At 44.5% G+C, this 17,483-nt stretch overlaps 1 protein-coding gene across 5 annotated transcripts in view; it reads left to right on the forward strand.

Moving 5' to 3' along the window:
- Chst15 (carbohydrate sulfotransferase 15) overlaps positions 1-17,483 on the forward strand; it is an 83,234-nt gene that overhangs the window by 44,110 nt on the left and 21,641 nt on the right. For all 5 annotated transcript variants that reach the window (XM_023708909.1, XM_023708910.1, XM_023708911.1 and 2 more), the window contains 4 exons: positions 4,252-5,310; positions 6,054-6,393; positions 8,538-8,684; positions 12,209-12,365. In XM_023708909.1, the coding sequence (XP_023564677.1) occupies positions 4,765-5,310; positions 6,054-6,393; positions 8,538-8,684; positions 12,209-12,365 (1,190 nt within the window). In that variant the 5' untranslated portion in view covers positions 4,252-4,764. The remainder of the gene's footprint in view (positions 1-4,251; positions 5,311-6,053; positions 6,394-8,537; positions 8,685-12,208; positions 12,366-17,483) is intronic.

Here is a 17,483-nt window from a genome sequence, read left to right on the forward strand (position 1 = left end):
TCTCGAATCGTCTTCCTGGTTATTTATGTTTATGAAGTGAGCCTTAGAGTAGCCAATGTGGCTAGAGGTGCAGCTGTCCAGAAAGATGCGCAGCCAGGCATCACCCTCAGTCTGCCCCGGTTCCCCAAACTATGAGATGATCTGCATGTCCCCACCACCACAAGTTGCTTGAAATAGGACACCTTTGGGCTTGGTTAGGAATTTTTTTTGAACCAGGGATTGAACTCAGGCCCTTGCACTTGCCAGGGAAGCGCCCATTCCACTGAGCCGTCTCCCCGGCCTGTTAGGAATGTTTTGCCCATCTTGTGGTGTCTAGATTATGCACACTCTTGTCTTGTGGCTTCAAAGTCCATTGTGTTTGTTTGTTTAAAAGTGAATCTAATTAGACCTTCCACAGCAGAAAGACAGCGCAAGGCAAACTCCCTCCTACAGAGCTCCTGGTGGGAGGCTCATTTTTAACCAGATTTGGTCTTGTCTTCTATATGTGAAGGAATGCATTCTTGGCTGTAGTGATAGAGTTTCCGAGTAGGGGATCTTGCCCTTTTGTTTCTTTGGTTTGGAAAAATTATTTGTACCCAGCAATGAGTCAGGGGTGATTGAGCAAGTTGGAAACAAGTTTGAGCCTTGAGGCTCTTGATGTGCCTGTCCAGCTGCCCTAAGGGATGCAAGAGGGGACAGTGGAGTCAGATGTTTGGCCTGGTGTCTAGGAGAGCTCCTCCTCGCCCCCCTTCTCCTCTGTACTCCTATAAACTCCTTGCCTCCGCCTGACTCTTAACTCAGTCCTTCCTGACCAGCCCTTTTCACAGTTTCCTTGCGATCTTGGGGAGAAATTTATCGGCTAATGTGTTTCACAAATTCTGGGTATTATATTCCTCCAGCGTAGACCCTCAGGGCTTACTGGCATATTAAAATCCCTGTTGTAAAGAATTCTGTGTAATTTTGTCCATCCCACTTTTTCTCCAAATAATCCCAGCAAAGATACTTGCTGATGGCATGCAGAACATTTTGAGTTGGAAGATGTTTTCAGAAATACCACTTGGCTATTTTTTGACCAAGGTAATTCAAGAAAAGATGATTGTTTGGTTCAAGAAAAGTGAGAACTTGTCCCGGTAGATCCTGATTGTTCAGTCCTCTGGTCAGTCCCTGGAGGCTCTGCTGAAGGATAATTTATTGTCACCTCCCTAGGGACAATAAAGATTGCTGGAGGAAAGTGTGTGTAGAATTGGCGGTGAGTCTGCCATCTTTAGGTAATTTCAGTCCCTACAAGAAAAATAATGTGGCAGGGAATCTGTCATTTTTTATTGTACTTCAAATGTTCCTGGCATTCACTGACAATTAAAATTTATAATATAGTTGATGATGCTATTATTATCAGTTATCTACCTCTTATGGGATGCTACATATGTGTCAGTCATTATGCAGACTCTTTACGTATATATTAACTAATTTAGTGCTTGTTACAAATTTGTGATGGAGACACTTATTATTCTGATTTTACTGGTGAGGAAACCATGACTGGTTGGATGGCTTGCTTAGGGTCAGAATGATGGTAGTTGGGGGTCTACCAGGCTAGAAACCAAGTACGTCTCCTTTTGCTCATTCAATAGTCCTTTTATGATAGCTACAGAGAAATGTCATTTGGGAAACAATACATTTTACAACCACAGGATTGTGTTAATGGATTTTTAAGAATCATGTCTTCTCTAGGATGATGAAAATGAAAAATTATTTTAGAGGCTGAAGTGTTCACTGCTCAGGGGAATATTGTACATTGGATTTAATTGCTTAATAACTTAAAGTCAAATGGCTTTTTTTTTTTAATATGATATACTCTATTGAAGGAGAGAATCATTTCATTGTTTCTAAATTTTCATTAACTTTTGCTTCCAAAACTGATAGTAAAGGCTAGTTCTATTTAACAGATTGGGAGGAAAAAAACAAAACAAAACCCTATTTGCTCTGCTTGTTCTCATACTAACTACCTTTTTATAATTTTTTTTATATAAACACCATTGCTATTTCAGTTCATCCCTCAACTTTATAGCTGTGACTGCCCAAATCTGAGAAGGATTGTGAAAAGTCCTGGGTAGGACTCCAAGGTGCCATTAACTTCAATGTATGACAGCAAAGGTATTAGAGAATATGGGGTTTGCACATGATATGTGGTGCTGGACATGGTACCAGTTATTGGGACCACGTTTGATGGCAGAGATCGAACCCCAAAGCCAAGCACAAGGATCTGGAACCTTCCTTTAATCCTGTATGATTTTCTTGGTTTGCTTGTGACCGTGCCAAGTTGGCTGAAAGTGAGAAATGGAAAAGCAAAATGAACATCTATTTTTCCCTGGGTTTTTTTTTTCCAGGTGTGCAAACTGTGGGTTTTTTTCCCCATAATTTTACTGAGAAACAAATAGCAATGGACAGTTTCAAACCAAATTGGTAGGACAATTTCAATAATTAACACACTGCATACATTCTTCCTAGTGGTTAGTTGCTCTACAAGATGCTGACATTATATCTATTTACAAATACTATTAGAACAAATCCCTCTATTCATTAAGAGAATGTAACTATATACCTATCCTAACCACTTTGAATACACAGATACAAAATGGACATTCATCTGTATCCCCTTTTTTGTTTAGTTCTGTTATTTGAATATTATAGGTGTGTTAACTCAACAAAATATTCTAAAAGAGTCCAGTAGTCCATAATAGTATTGGGTCTTCTGCTTCACTGGCAGTGTCAGAAATTGTTGACCTGAGTCCCCTACAGCTCAACATAACAGCATGCCTTTACTTCTTATACTTCATTTTTATACTTTTCTGCTGGATGGTTAAGACCAAGGTAAAGCAAGACCCATACAGCAAGAGTTGTAGCTTTTGGGTCAGATAAGGTCAATCAAATCCCCTCAGGATTTATTCTGAGATCCTGTATCTTAGATTGTAGTTCTTTTGTCAGTGTCAGCCATGTGGATGAGTCATGGCCATTGCTTGACCAATGTGCGCTCTGTGAAATCCTGAGAGAATGTTTTTTCTCCATGTGACTCTCCTTAGGCACACTCTACATCATCGATCGCTTTCCTTTTTGGCCCCATAATCTCCTTGATCAGAAAATTTGGGACACTACAGAGTTACGTGACATTATAGTACAAGTTTTCATATGTCCTGAGTCTTAATTGACCTTGCAAGGCTAGGGCCAAAATGTTGGCTTTTCTTGCGGCCCTCCTTTTTCTCTAATTTTGGTCTGCAAACTTAGGTTGTTAACCATCCAGAAGACAAGCTTATTGTTATTCCCATACCATGTAGGCTGTTAAGCTTAACCTCACTATCTCTCTGAATATCAAACATCTTAGGCATAACATGGAACAGGTAGTTATCATCAAATATTGATATGTTGAACTTGAAGTCCCTACAGAATATGATGAAAAAACATTTAAAAATTAGGATATATTTTAAAAATAGGCATAAAGAATTATATACTTCTTATGCTTATACATCTAACCATATACAACCTTGAATCAGGACAGTTCCACAATATTCCTTTTCCTGTCTCCTGCCTTCATTCACCACCCCCTACTTTTTGAACAATCATCTACCCAAGAGACAGCACAGCAGCAACTGGCATGTCATGATAAGCAGCCCGTATTTAGAAGACCAGAATGACAGGCACTCCAAGTATGAAACTGCCATCTTCAGTGTAGTTTCTTAGTTCACAGGTGTCAGTATATATAGTTAGTCAGGGTGAGAATCTTTCCAATTAACTGCTAGATTCAAAAATCTTCTGGAGATTCTCAGGATCATTGCCTTGCCCATCTCCTACATGTAACTGTATGGCTTGTCACTCTCATGTTTCCTAGGTCTTCTCCTTTCCCTCTCTTAATTAGTTAGTCCTCAAGTTCTTGCTTTCCTTTTACTTGTATTATACCTTTCTATTTGTATTTCTTCTTTTGAGTTCTTATACTGGGGAAACTATACAATATTTGCACATGTGTGTCTGGTTTATTTCACTTATGAGTATATCTTTAAGTGGCATCCACTTAAATATAAAGGCTTTGAGTTTATCATTCTTTATAGCTGAGTAATACTCTATTGTATAAAAATACAACGTCTTTTTCATCCATTCCTCAGGTGATGGGCATCTTGGTTGTTTCCAAGATTTGGCTATCACAAATTGTGCTGCTATAAACATTTTTGCTGGGTTTTGACTGTTACTACATCATGTAATGTGTCTTATTTTATTTATGTTTAGGTAATCTGGCATATTTAAGAGTTTGTTCCCTATGAAGAAAAAGACATCCCAAGGGAACACTGCAGAGGTACAAACGTTCTAGGCGTCTCCATGGCTCGCGTGCTGGGACATCTGTCTAAGAGAAGACCATGATAGCTTCAAATCTCTGGTGTCTCTTCATGTTCGCCAGTGATACTGTTCCTCCTTTTTTGTGTGCAATGGGAAACACTTGAACGACCAACAGGCAGAACTACTCCTGTACTCCTGACAGCCTCCATGTGCCAGTGGCTCTGGCAAAACATGACAATTAGAGATCACTTCTTTTCGTTGTCTTTCAGAACCGAGCTAAAGAATGTACTTCCTCCTTCTCTAGTGCGTTGCTGGCCGCTCATGGTTATATTTTTTTCCGTTGCCTTTGCTTTCTGACCATCTTACGTCATCACAAAACGTCCTTACAATTCCTGGTCATACGTGTCCCGACTCCTTGGGGCATTTGCCCATGGCTCACTAAGCCCACAGCGCAAGGGCACTACCATGAGGCACTGCATTAATTGCTGCATACAGTCGTTACCCGACAGCACGCACAAGGAGAAAGTTGGCTGCCAAGGAGGCCTCAAGCACAGTCACCAGGCGTGCCCCACGTGCAAGGGAGAGAATAAGATTCTGTTTCGTGTAGACAGTAAGCAGATGAACTTGCTTGCTGTTCTGGAAGTGAGGACTGAAGGGAATGAGAACTGGGGAGGTTTTTTGCGCTTTAAAAAGGGCAAGAGATGTAGCCTTATTTTTGGGCTGATAATAATGACCTTGGTGATGGCTTCCTACATCCTTTCTGGGGCCCACCAGGAACTTCTCATCTCGTCTCCTTTCCATTACGGAGGATTCCCCAACAACCCTAGCCTGATGGATGGTGAAAACCCCAGCGATACGAAAGAGCATCATTACCAACCCTCTGCAAATAATATTTCATACGTGAAGGACTACCCAAGCATTAAACTAATTATTGACAGCATCCGAGCCAGGATTGAGTTCACCACCAGACAGCTCCCAGACTTACAAGACCTTAAGAGGCAGGAGTTGCACGTAAGTAGCATGGTGTTGCTCTCAGTTGATTGACTTAAAAATAGCTAAGTCCTTTCCTATCACTGTCTTTGGGAACATAAAAAAAAGAATGATTGAAAAGTTTCTCAGCTGTAGGAAGGGTACTCTGACAGCCTTGTGGATCAGAGCACACTGTTTAGACTAGGGAGCCCCACATATTTCTAGCTGGGCTAGAAATATTTAAGAACCACCTTCATAATTGCATTCTAGGACATCTTGGTTAGAATGGAGTCATGGTGGTTAAAGTTGACTTTTCAGGCAGGCCATCATTATTTAGAGATTTAAAGTTGAGTGCAATCTGCTTTTCTTCTTCTATTTTGTCACAATCTATATTTTTGTTTCTAAAAGTAATTTAATTGTACAACTAGTAAAAAATTCCACCTGTTTAATTAGATTGGTGTGTGTGTATGTGTGTGTGTCTGTGTGTGTGTGTGTGTGTGTGTTGTGAATAGGAAATATAAATCATGGTAGAATGAATGCTGCTTAAACCTTTTATCTTCATTATTTAAAAAAAAATAAAGAACTTTATTTTGGGATAAAGAAAACATACACAGCCATTGGCTATCTACCAACATTAGCCTTATTTTGTCTTTGAGTGATTGGAAATACAGTTCAACTTTGAACATTGTAATCCAGTTTAGGGCACAATTACAATGTGATTAGAATGAGTGTTCACTAATTGTTCTTTTCATTTGGCATGTTTCCATCCTTTGTCTTTATTTCAGATGTTTTCTGTCATCCCCAATAAATTCCTTCCCAACAGTAAGAGCCCCTGTTGGTACGAGGAGTTTTCTGGGAGAAACACCACCGACCCCTACCTCACCAACTCCTACGTGCTCTACTCCAAGCGCTTCCGTTCTACCTTCCACGCCCTGCGCAAAGCCTTCTGGGGCCACCTCTCTCATGCGCACGGGAAGCACTTCCGCCTGCGCTGCCTGCCACACTTCTACATCATTGGGCAGCCCAAGTGTGGCACCACCGACCTCTACGACCGCCTCCGGCTGCACCCAGAAGTGAAGTTCTCTGCCATCAAAGAGCCGCACTGGTGGACCCGTAAGCGGTTTGGTGAGTTCCTTGTCTGCTCTCATCTGTTCCCTTTTACAATTCCTTCAGCACACTTTAGAGCTGGGGCTGGGGCCAGGATGAGGCTCCCTGAGGAAGCAGCACAGGGGAGATGAGAAGATAAACTGAGACACAGAGATCTGATACTTCACCTGCGGCTAGGCAGCTGTTTCAGTCCGCTTTGTGTTGCTATACCAAAACGCTAGAGACTGAGTAATTTAAAAGGAAAGAGATTTGGTCCACAATGCTAGGGGCTGAAGGGCACAGACTGTCATGCTGCAGACCTGGAGAGAATCCCCTGGCTCTGTGTCAGCACTGCAGAGAAAGGAAAAGGGCCAAATGCAGAAGAAGAAGAAGCTAAGTGCTGGGTTGCTTCACTTTGTAATAGCTCACTCTGGCAGGAACTCGTTCACCCCAGAAGACTAGCATGAATCTTGCCAGTGGTGTACCCCTGACCTGATGACCTTCTACTAAGCCCCTGTGCTTACAAGTTCCATCTCTTGAAAACATCACCACACTGGTGACCAACTGTATATAGCAAATGAAACTTTGGAGCACACACACACACACACCATCTCCAAAGCATAGGAGCAGTTTACAGGCAAAGACTCTCCAAGGGCTGAAAGCCACCCAGGAGACATTGATTGAGTGCCAGCTGTATGCAGAACAGGTGGCTCTTGTCCCAAAGAGCCTTGGCATGTGACTCGGTCAGAGGAGCAGTACATACAGGAGTATTGATCAGTGGGAAGCGGCCCACTGGGCTGGGGTGGCTGGTGCCTAGTTCTGAGTGATTTCCCAGGAACCCCCATACCTGGTGCTTTGTGCCTTAGTTTCAGTGCCTGGCTTATTTGCATCTTTTGGTCTGAAACCCAAAAGATACAGCATGGGGGATCCTGCTTTGTACACCCTTTGCCATGCAGCTGACCCTGGCCACCACCACCCATCCTTCTCTGTGTGGCTTCTGCTCCAGCTCAGCCCTAAGCACCCTGTAGCCTTCTGGTCACTGTTTCCTCTCCTTGACCTTTCCCTTCTGCCAGGAGACATTCGGTCACTGGAGCAAGGGTGATATATGGTCTGTTGTCTGCCAATGTCTGGGCGGGCCACGAGGGCGTTTTCTGCATAAAGGATGCCCAGAAGAGAATCTTGAAAGTTTTCTTTACATCAGTTCTGTATGTGCTCCCTGGCAAAGTCTGAGGGAGTGCAGAGTCCTTTCCCTCCCTGTTGATGTTATGCTTTTGATGTTCACCCTAGAGTGAACAAGAGTAGAGTTTATTTCTTCATTTGTTTAACAGTGGCCACCATGATAGCCAATGTCACATGTCCATATACATTGGGCGTACATGTCTGGATGTACTCTCCTCCTACTGTTGGGTGCTCCCTATGAAAAGCAGTTTCCCACTGGGAGGAGAGGGGAAAAGCAGGATGTGCCTTGGGACCTGGTATGCAATGTCACCTTGAACCTACTGTTGCTCTGTCCATATACATTGTCTTTCTACTTTATAATAACTTTGGTAGTTATTAACACTACCTGGCCATGTGTTTTGAAAATGTTTACAAGTGAAACTTATTTATTTTTAAGGCAAGGGGCAAATTCAGGCTGTCTGTAGCCAATGCCAGAGTCTGTCCACTCATTTCCCCTTACTTTTCTGACAAATAAATGGTAGGCTGTTTGACCGATGAGGTCAAGTGCTAGAAAGCCTGCTGGTTGGGCTCTGGTGGAGAAAGGTACTAGGAATTTGACTGACTACTGTTCCTCTTGACTGGAGGCCCTCTTATCTTTTCTTGTTTGATAATATTATGTGGATCCTGTATACCCCCAATGTCCAGCCACTTTACTGATAAACATGGTAACCAGGCCCAAACTCTGGCATTTGTAGCTCTTGAATAGGTGTGCCGTCTTTTGAGCAGCCATTGCCCTGAAGTGCTGATGCCCTCTAACCTTGAAGTGTACACACTTTGAAAGATACCTGGTGAGCAGAGGCCTCACCCCATGCCATGTGCTCCCTCTTGAAGCTTACCTGGCTTGGGCCTTGTGCTGCTGTCACTGGGCTTCTTAGGACTTTCCCTCCCTCTCTGGTCACTCCAGGAAGCTGCCACCCTATCAGTGGCATCTTCATCCTCAAATTCCTGCTTCTTACTTTCTGTAGGAATTGTCCGCCTGAGAGATGGACTTCGAGACCGCTATCCCGTGGAAGATTACCTGGACCTCTTTGACTTGGCTGCTCTCCAAATCCATCAAGGACTGCAGGCCAGCGCTGTGAAGGAGCAGGGCAAGATGAATCAAATCATTATTGGTACGGTTCCTGTGACCCTTCTAGGGCTTGGAGGGAGAGACCAGCTGACCTTCTGGGTTGTGTCCTGCTCTGCCTCACCTCAGAAGCATTCTCAGATGACTGCAGGTGGTCGCAGAGGCTCCGCCTCCCTACCTGGCCATCATCACGCTGTTACTGTCACTCCTGTGTGAAATGTTCGCATCCCTCGTACCATTTCTAAGACACAGAAATGTCTAGTCAGCTTTCTAATGACATGCAGACTCAAGGACAGCTGAGGCGGCTTTTTAAATGAATTGCCATAGCTTTATTTTTATTTAAACTAGGTAGCCTTGACTTCCTTTCATAATCTGCTGATCTAAGCTTGGATGGAAGGTCATCAGTACAATGGATTAGTTGTTGATTTCATACTCGGGCTTCTGGAACTCCAGCTGCCGTGACCATGTCTACCCCTGAAGTGTACATAGCCCACATGGTGTCCAGGGCTCATCGCTGTTCAAAGGGCCTCATCCTTCCCAGCCTAGTGGCTTTGGGCATTAAAATGAGGTTGCTTGATTAATCACTTGCTTTTTTTTTTTCCCCCTGTATTTTAGGGAAAGGTCTACAGGGTATTCAGGTCTCACTACTAGATTGAACTCGTAGTGATTCTCCTGTTTACAGCCTCCCAAGTAATGGGATTACAGGTGTACTCCACCACGCCCTGTCTCAATGATAGTCTCAGCGTGTGCCTGGGGCCAGGGGGCTGGCATGGCTGGCCTGGGGATCGAACCCCTGGCCCCTGTGCCTGCTTGCAGGTGCTTTAATCTGCTGAGCTATTTGGTCAGCCCTTAATCACTTGTTTTAAAAGTTCACAGAAATGTTTTATTGTATAGATGCATTCTTTTTACATTCACTTTTATTGTATATGTTTAGGTGTACGCATGAAGTTTTCATGTACATGGTGAAATCGTTCCTATAGCCAAGGAGGTTAGCATACTTGCCTTTGCACATAGTTCCCTTTCACCCGTCGTCCTTGGAAGGTCAAAGCACCTGAAATCTGCTTTCTTAGCACATTTCCACTCCACAACTCAGCAGTATTAGCTGTGCTTGTTCATCCAATACAACTCTTTCTTGTGCATTCCGCTTGGGATGAGGAATTCATCTACCAGTACTCTCTGAACAAGGAATTTAATCATTCATTTTGCTTAAATTGGTTACTGAGGCAGTGATGTATTTTTATTTTCCTAGATCTATTATATTTTGAGCCTCTAAATTAAATGAATCTCTTAGTGAGTAGGGTGACTTGTGATCAACCACTTGAACAAGGATGTTTTTGAGACTCTCATGGCTAGGGAGAGGCATATGTGCCTCGGCTTGCACTGATTCCTTTTTTGTTTTAAGCTCAGAAGTCATTTGGAGCCAGTGAGGTTGTGCTCTATACCGTCTGTATAAGCTGGATGTTAGTTTTTGTTTCTTGCAAATTTGGGGGTCTAAACACACCCAGATAATAAGTTTAATTAATATTTCCCTGTGACTCCTGTATCACATGCTTCTGGGACTATCTCAGGTTCTATGAAAGAGCTAAAGATGTTCATTTTAGGACCAGGAAACAGAGACTTAGTGAATGGGAAAGGAAAGCTTCTGTTGGTTTTCTGATTTTAGTTACTGCTCAATTATAAAAAACAAAACAAAACAAAAAACCAAGAAATAAAAATGCCACAGTGATATTTACTTCAAGCAGGATTTGATGTGCTTAATGGTAGTTTTGTGGCATGATAGGCAGGGCGGAATGGCAGATGACGCACTGGCATCCGGCCTTTTCGGTGTCATAGCCCGGTGCCATGTAATAAGCCAGGCTTTGGTCCTGAACTTGATCCACATGTCTGTAAGAGGGAAGAGTTAGAGCAGATCAGTTCGAGTCTTCTGTCAGCCCTGGAATAGGATTTAGTTTTGTTTTGTTCTTCCTTTCGGTATCCTTGGCAGAAGCAGGAAGTTCTCAGCCTGGTGCCCGTGGATCACAGTGGGCCTTCTATCGTCAGTCTAGCAGTGAAAGACATGGGGGAGCCTCAGGACTCAAGAGGCCAGGCACCAAGGGGCTTGGACTCTGGGCATGCTAAAAAGGCCCTGCATCTTCGCACATGGCAGCATGCCCTGTCCCTTCTTGGCAACTGCACATGGTAGCTGATAGTTCTTGAATTGTCTGTCTTCACCTTAGATTGTGAAATCCAACAGGGGAGGGTCCATGTCTGTCTAGTTCCCCTTTTCTGTCCCCAGTGCCAAGCACAACGCAGGGCACAGATTAGACATCACTCACATGCTTTCTGGACAGATGAGCGATGGAGGTGAATGGATGGACAGACAGCCCTCAGTAAATGGACACATGGCTCTGTAGGTAAAACCAGTTTCTTTTTGAGATCTGACAGAATTTATGCTAATTTAGTTTTAGATACTTCGCATGTCTTTTATATTCATTATTCATTGTGAGGAGAGTTTTCAAAGGACTTCTGATTGACTTGTCTTTTCTGTATCCTAGGGTATTACCTCTTTAAAAAAATAAGAAAGGAAGAAAGGTTAGAATAGAACAGCAGTGTTCACCTAACATGATTACATGTCCAGCAGAAGAAACTGGGCCTGCTAACTTCTTGCATGATCCTAATAGGCTTATCAGTGACCAAAGAGACTTAATCTTTTAGTTCAGATTTTCCCAGAATAAGTGCCTTGCAGGTTATTGTGTCATCCTATGCATGGTATCCAGAAATTGTAGCACTGATTGACTGATTTGCTTTTCTTCCTAAATCTCTGAAGGCAGCCCTAAAAAAATCATGGAGTTTGGTTCAGTTTTAAAGAGTCATTGCAGTTGAAATGGCTGTGTCTCAGCCTCAGCCCTGTCCTCCAAGGTAGGCTTGATATATTGTCTTACCCTCCGGCCACATGAACTTGGCCTCCAAAACAGGGACTGGGATCTGTTCACACAGCTGGCACTGAGTGGGGACAGTGGACAACAGTGGACAGACAGACCTTGAGGCTGAGGCCCCTGTACTTTTGGCAAAGCATCATTCTTGCTAGACCTAGAAGGCACTTCTTGACTGTTAGTGTTCCCGAAAAGATAAATCAAAATTGCATCCCGTTTCCTAGTGAGGGCTAGTTCCCCCAAACTATTCTTTTCTTGCTGATCCTTCGCAAAGGAAACTGTCTAGAATATTCTCAGTGGGCCCTTACAATGCCACAGAGCTATGAGCCAACAGAAGAATTACATGTTGTGAAATTAAGGGGCTCAAAGGGGTTGTGTTTTCATTCACCTGAAGAAAAGGGCTAGGGAGGGGGAATTCAGTGTTTCATGGATTCCTAGGTTTCCAGATAGAGGCTTGGAGTAGGAGTAGGGGTCACCACAGCAGGGGTGGGCACCAGGCCTCCTGTCTGGAGTCCTGTCTGCCGAGGGTGGCTGGTGGGCTTGCTTGTTGTGGGGACTGAAGAGGAAAAACGGAAGCTGGGCTTGGCCTCTAGCGTGCAGTGGGAACCTGCACCCTGTAGCCCAGCAGCTGCTCATCTGCGGGCACTTCTATTTGCAGGGGAGGCCAGCGCTTCCACCATGTGGGACAACAACGCGTGGACTTTCTTCTACGACAACAGCACAGATGGAGAGCCACCATTCCTGACCCAGGACTTCATCCACGCCTTTCAGCCAGACGCCAAGCTGATCGTCATGCTCAGGGACCCTGTGGAGAGGTGAGCCATGAACCTTTCTTTTCTTTTCTTTTCTTTTCTTTTCTTTTCTTTTCTTTCCCTTCCCTTCCCTTCTCTTCTCTTCTCTTCTCTTCTCTTCTCTTCTCTTCTCTTCTCTTCTCTTCTCTTCTCTTCTCTTCTCCTTCCTTCCTTCCTTCCTTCCTTTTTTTTTTTTTTTAATGTTTGGGGTGAAAAGAAAAGGCACTTTGGAGAGCAGTGTTTCCTTCCCATAACTAACAAGATTTTGCTTCTATTTAAAAAAAAATAAATAAACAGGCTTGACTTGCACTGTCGCTGCTATTTCTCATGTAAATATTATTCTGCAGGCAACCCTCTTTCCCTTTAAACAAATTGTAGATTGTTTCCTTTGCAGTCCTGAACCTTATTTGTGGGCTGTGGTCTCCGGCAGCTTTGACCTGGGGGTGTGGGATGGTTCCTGGTGCTGTCAGGGATTGGGGTCACCCTTAAGAAAAGCGGTGTGGGGCTTGTCTTCTTGTCTATCTCTCAGAATTCCGTGTTTCCTGACTGGGTTGATACCTTTTTTCCTTGTCAGTCATGAATGTCTTTCTTCATCTTTCCTTGAGACCATAAAGAAGAAATAAGCTGGACACTGCTGCTTTGTCTTTAAGATCTGGGGTTTCCCGGGCTGGATGCCATGAAGCTAGCGTAATACTGATAGGTAGGAGGTAGGCTGTCCAGCTCAGGGCAACACAGAAGCCGTTGGTGATCAGGGAAGACAGCCAGGCCCTTAATATTATTTAGTCTGGGGGCTCACTACAGTAATGCCATATCAGACATAAGTGGGCCTCTAGTCTAACCAGCATCCTCTGAGACAGAATTTCCCACCCACCATGGCCAGTACAGGCCAGGCCAGCATAGTTGCTCCTATTTTGGGAGCCAGCCTGACTGTTGGGGATATTCACACTAGTCTCATTTCTTCCTTATAGAGCCATGCAGTCCAGGTCTAATCCTTTCAGACTGGGAGATCTTGTCAGACATTTAAGCACAGATATTTGTCTTCTTTTCCTCTGGACCTACCATGATTTGGTATGAGTTGAATTATGTCTGTCCTTCCCACAAAAGACAAGCTGAAGACCTAGTTCATTTCTATGACTGTGGCCTTATTTGGATAGTGGATCTGGGCAGACACCCTCAAGTTTGCAGATCTACTGGAGCACTGTCCTATCGTAAGACACAGGGAGCGTTGCCTGATGCGGCCACGAGCCAAGGCATGCCAGGGATTCCCGGTAACTGGGAGGAGCTAAGAGCAAGCGTGGAGTAGAGTCTCCCCCCAGCCCTCCAGGAGGTGCCAAGTGTACCAACATGAGGATTGCAGACTTCTGGCTTCCGGAATGATAACAGACTACGTCGTGTCATGTGCCCATGATGTGTGGTAGTTTGCTACAGCAGCAGGAGAACACGCATACACCCCTGACTCTTTTCTCTGATAGAGCGTGCCTTTCTGGCTCCGGTTATAGTAGTAGTTAGTTTGTTGTGAAGATGTTAGAAAATACATTGAAAAACTATAAAGGAACACTGTTGTCAAAAACACCTGTAATCTCCCATCCAGATAACTATGATTTATGTTTTGGTGTATTTTCTTCCAGACTTCTTTTCTATGCAGGTAAGTATAAGTGTGTGTATGTGTGCGTGTGTGAGCAGTTAGTGAATATAGTCTTGCTTCTTCTTTTGTTTAGATGTATTGCTCTTTCAATGTATTTTCTAACAGCTACAATAAACTAACTACTGTTATTATTGGAGCCAGTGAATACTTAAAAGTCCGTATTTGTGTTGGCCACTGCGTCCTTCTGTGGAGGCCTCAGAGCAGATCCGTCTTCTCTGAGTGGGACTGGTCAGGGGAAAGCTGGACTGTCCCTGCCTGAGCACACAGTAGCTCACCTAGCGCCCTGGTGTTGGGCAGCTGCTGTCTGTGGTTTCCTTAGCTATCTGTGTCTCCCTGCCTCAGGAGCCCTGGAAACTGCACAGCCCCATGCTACAGCCTGTTCCTCCTAGAGCGGGGTGTGCTCTCTGGGCCCAGAACAGCTGCCCTAAGCCATGGGTGCTCTGTGTAGACATGATTTCGTAATAGGATAGGCCAGTGAGGAAGCCCTCCCCTTGCCACCCGCTGGGTGTTTTCACAGCTGCTCTCCCCCCACCCCCACCCCTGTGGTCCAAGTTCACTTCTGGGCTTTGAGAGAGTGAAAGCCACAGGCCTGGGTGACTCCCTGGGCAGAGTGAGAACCAGTCTGTCTGGATGTGCTGCTCTGTGTGCAGCCCTCTTTGCTCCAGGGAGATGGAGCCCCAGTTTTTTGGGGAGACTGGCGGGGCCATGGTTAGCCGGAGAGGAGGCCCCTGAGCTGTAGCAGCCAGTGCCTAGCAGGGTTTTCAAGGGTGAGTAAGAGCTTGCCCCATGAGCGAGGGAGGTGGGCCTTGAGCAAGAAACTTCCTGAGCAGAAGGACATGCGCACAGAGGCAGAGAGGTCAGTGTCTTTCCATTGGAGCATGGGCCAGGCTCCCTGAGGTGTCCTTCACTTCCTGGACCTGGATCTGCCTCTGAGGACCCCAGCACTGTGGCAGTGGGCCTTTGAGCAGGGAGGACATTCATGCTGCCCAGGTCAGATGCTCAGCGGGAAGCAGGCCTCACCCTCCTCGCTTCCCTTGCATAGCCACACATCTGTCATCCTGCAGGAGGCTCAGGTCCAAAGCTGGGTCCTCCCAGGACGCCTGTGCTTTTCTTTTTGCTTTTTAAAGACTTACTAAGAGGCAAATTTCATGTACCTACAATATTTAAATGGCAATGGAATACCCATCTCTGACAAAACTAAACAAAAAAAGGGAACACAAAGGAAGAACCATTTTGTATCTGTATGTACAAAATAGGATAGATGTACAACTACTTTCTCTTAATTCAATGAGAAAAGAGATTTGTACTAATCGTGTTTGGACAGGCTATCATGTCTGCATCTTGTACAATGAATAACTTCTATGAAGACAACAATATGCAATGTATTAATTATTGTAACTGTCCTACTAACCTGTTTTGAAACTCTCGTTGCTATTTATTACCTAATAAAATTAATTAAAAAAATGACAAACCAAAAAAAAAAGAGGCAGATTTCTTTCCTCTTTGGTCCTCAGCTTAATGGCAATAGTTCATTAGTTCAAACATTTATTAATCCCTTTCCACACGCTTGGGTACTATGTGGGATGCTAAGTATTTGAATGGTGAGTGACAGAGGTAGCCCAGTCCGTGCCTGCCCTCTGGGAGCAGGAAAGTAGGCTTTGACTTTGTGCTGACAAGTGTGACAGTGCTGAAGATCAGAAGGCAGGATGCAGGGCAGCAGCGGGCATTGGGACACTCATCAACACAGGCATCGGTCTGTGGGTAGCTGATGCCTGGTGCTGAGTAACAAGTTACTCTCTTAAAACAGCATTAATAGGTACCACTTTTCTGGGGATCGGCAACCAGGGTGTTTGTTGCTGGATTCTCTACCTCAGGGTCACTCTCCGGGCCCCAGTCAGGGCGTCACCTAGTGCTGGGGTCTCTGCATTTCCCGCCTGGTGGCCAGGCGACTGGTGCCTGGCCTTGCAGCCCGGAGAATGCCTTCTAGCTTGATGCCAGCTCCAGCAGCAGCAGGAATACATGCTTCTGTGCATATTTTCACTATGAGGTACTGACAGCAGCAGCTGTTTTATTACTTCCTAAACATTTATAAAAGTATATAACAATAGAAATTCCTCCTTTTACAACCCATGACTCATGGCCTATCTGAAGGAGCTGGCTGCTTCCCCATTCCAGCCAGAACAGATGATAAATATTGTGTGTTTAGGTTATCCTTCAAAAATAAATACTCCGAGCCCAAGTTCCCATTGGTCTAACCGGCTCCGGGGCCTTGAGCCCGCTTCTGTTATTCTATGACCTTGCACTTCTGGGAGTGGGAGATTCTTTGGGCTGTTCAGTGCCAGTTGGAGGGCAAAATATTATTTCTAGTTTTAGATTCCCATTTAGCTTTTATTTCTATAATTGAGCAAAGGTAGAGGTTTTGAACATGTTGGAACTGGAAGCCAAGCCAAATCACTTTTAAGTTTCCAGGGAATGATATAAACAGTAAGTGCGTTTTCCCCCCACTATAGGAAAATAGAGAATTAATGGAAAGAAATGGGTGGAATGGTTCATCTGGCAGAGAAGCCATCCAAGAATGCTGGTTCCAAGCTTCTTTCTTTAAGAGATTGCGACAAATTGGAAATAAAGGAATGCATTCCTATGCTGAATTGGCCCACTTAATTAAAAAGAAGCCGCCAATTATAGGCAGAATTCTTCTTCATTTAATCCCGCTCTTCAGTGGTAAAGACTGTTCTTTTCAGAGGCATCTCACATTAGCCTCCTGCCTCTCTTCATTTGTGAGCTGGCTGGCAGAATTGGCATCTTAACTCAGGGGCAGGTATAGCCCCGCTCGATGTGAAAAAATGGCTGGGAGGTGCTGACATCCGTGTAGCCCTCTTCCATACAAGGGATATTTTGAGAGGGGTCATGTACCATCTGTTAAGGGTTTTATAGTTTCTACATTCTGGTTTTATTGTGCATGTAGTCTTAGTTCCATGCCCCAAAATAACCACCACAGGAAATGGTGGGTTTTCACGTTTCATGACAATGGGCCTGCAGGGACGAGGACTTGAGCTTAGTAAGAAGTAGAACTTGATTTTGACCCAAGTCCCTTGGGCCTTAGAACCTGGGAAAGGGTTTACTTTATCTACTTATGTAAACTGATTTTTTTAAGCACCCTCTTGGACTGGTTAAATAATTAATGTACTTATGATGATTAGGAAGGGAAGGAGGCTTTTAATGAAATATGCCCATTTGTATGCAGTTGCTCGCGGGGACACAGTAATGATGGGGCTGAACACTTGGACAGAAATCTGGGTCTCATTGATTTGCCTCTCTCTGTGGAGAGTGGTGGGCACGTGGGTAAGGAGCAGCTTCTGCCACTGAGTGCCGTGGGGAAGTATGCCAGGGTTGTGATGACAGAGACAACTGCAGTGCTTGGCCGGGCTGCAGCAGAGCCCTAGCTCTGTCACTAGCCGGCCTTGGGCAGGGAACTTAACCTCAGTGTCTCGTTGCCT

This window comes from Octodon degus, unplaced genomic scaffold, assembly GCF_000260255.1.
Source record: "Octodon degus isolate 3935 unplaced genomic scaffold, OctDeg1.0 scaffold00010, whole genome shotgun sequence".
NCBI classification, from domain to species: Eukaryota; Metazoa; Chordata; class Mammalia; order Rodentia; family Octodontidae; genus Octodon; species Octodon degus.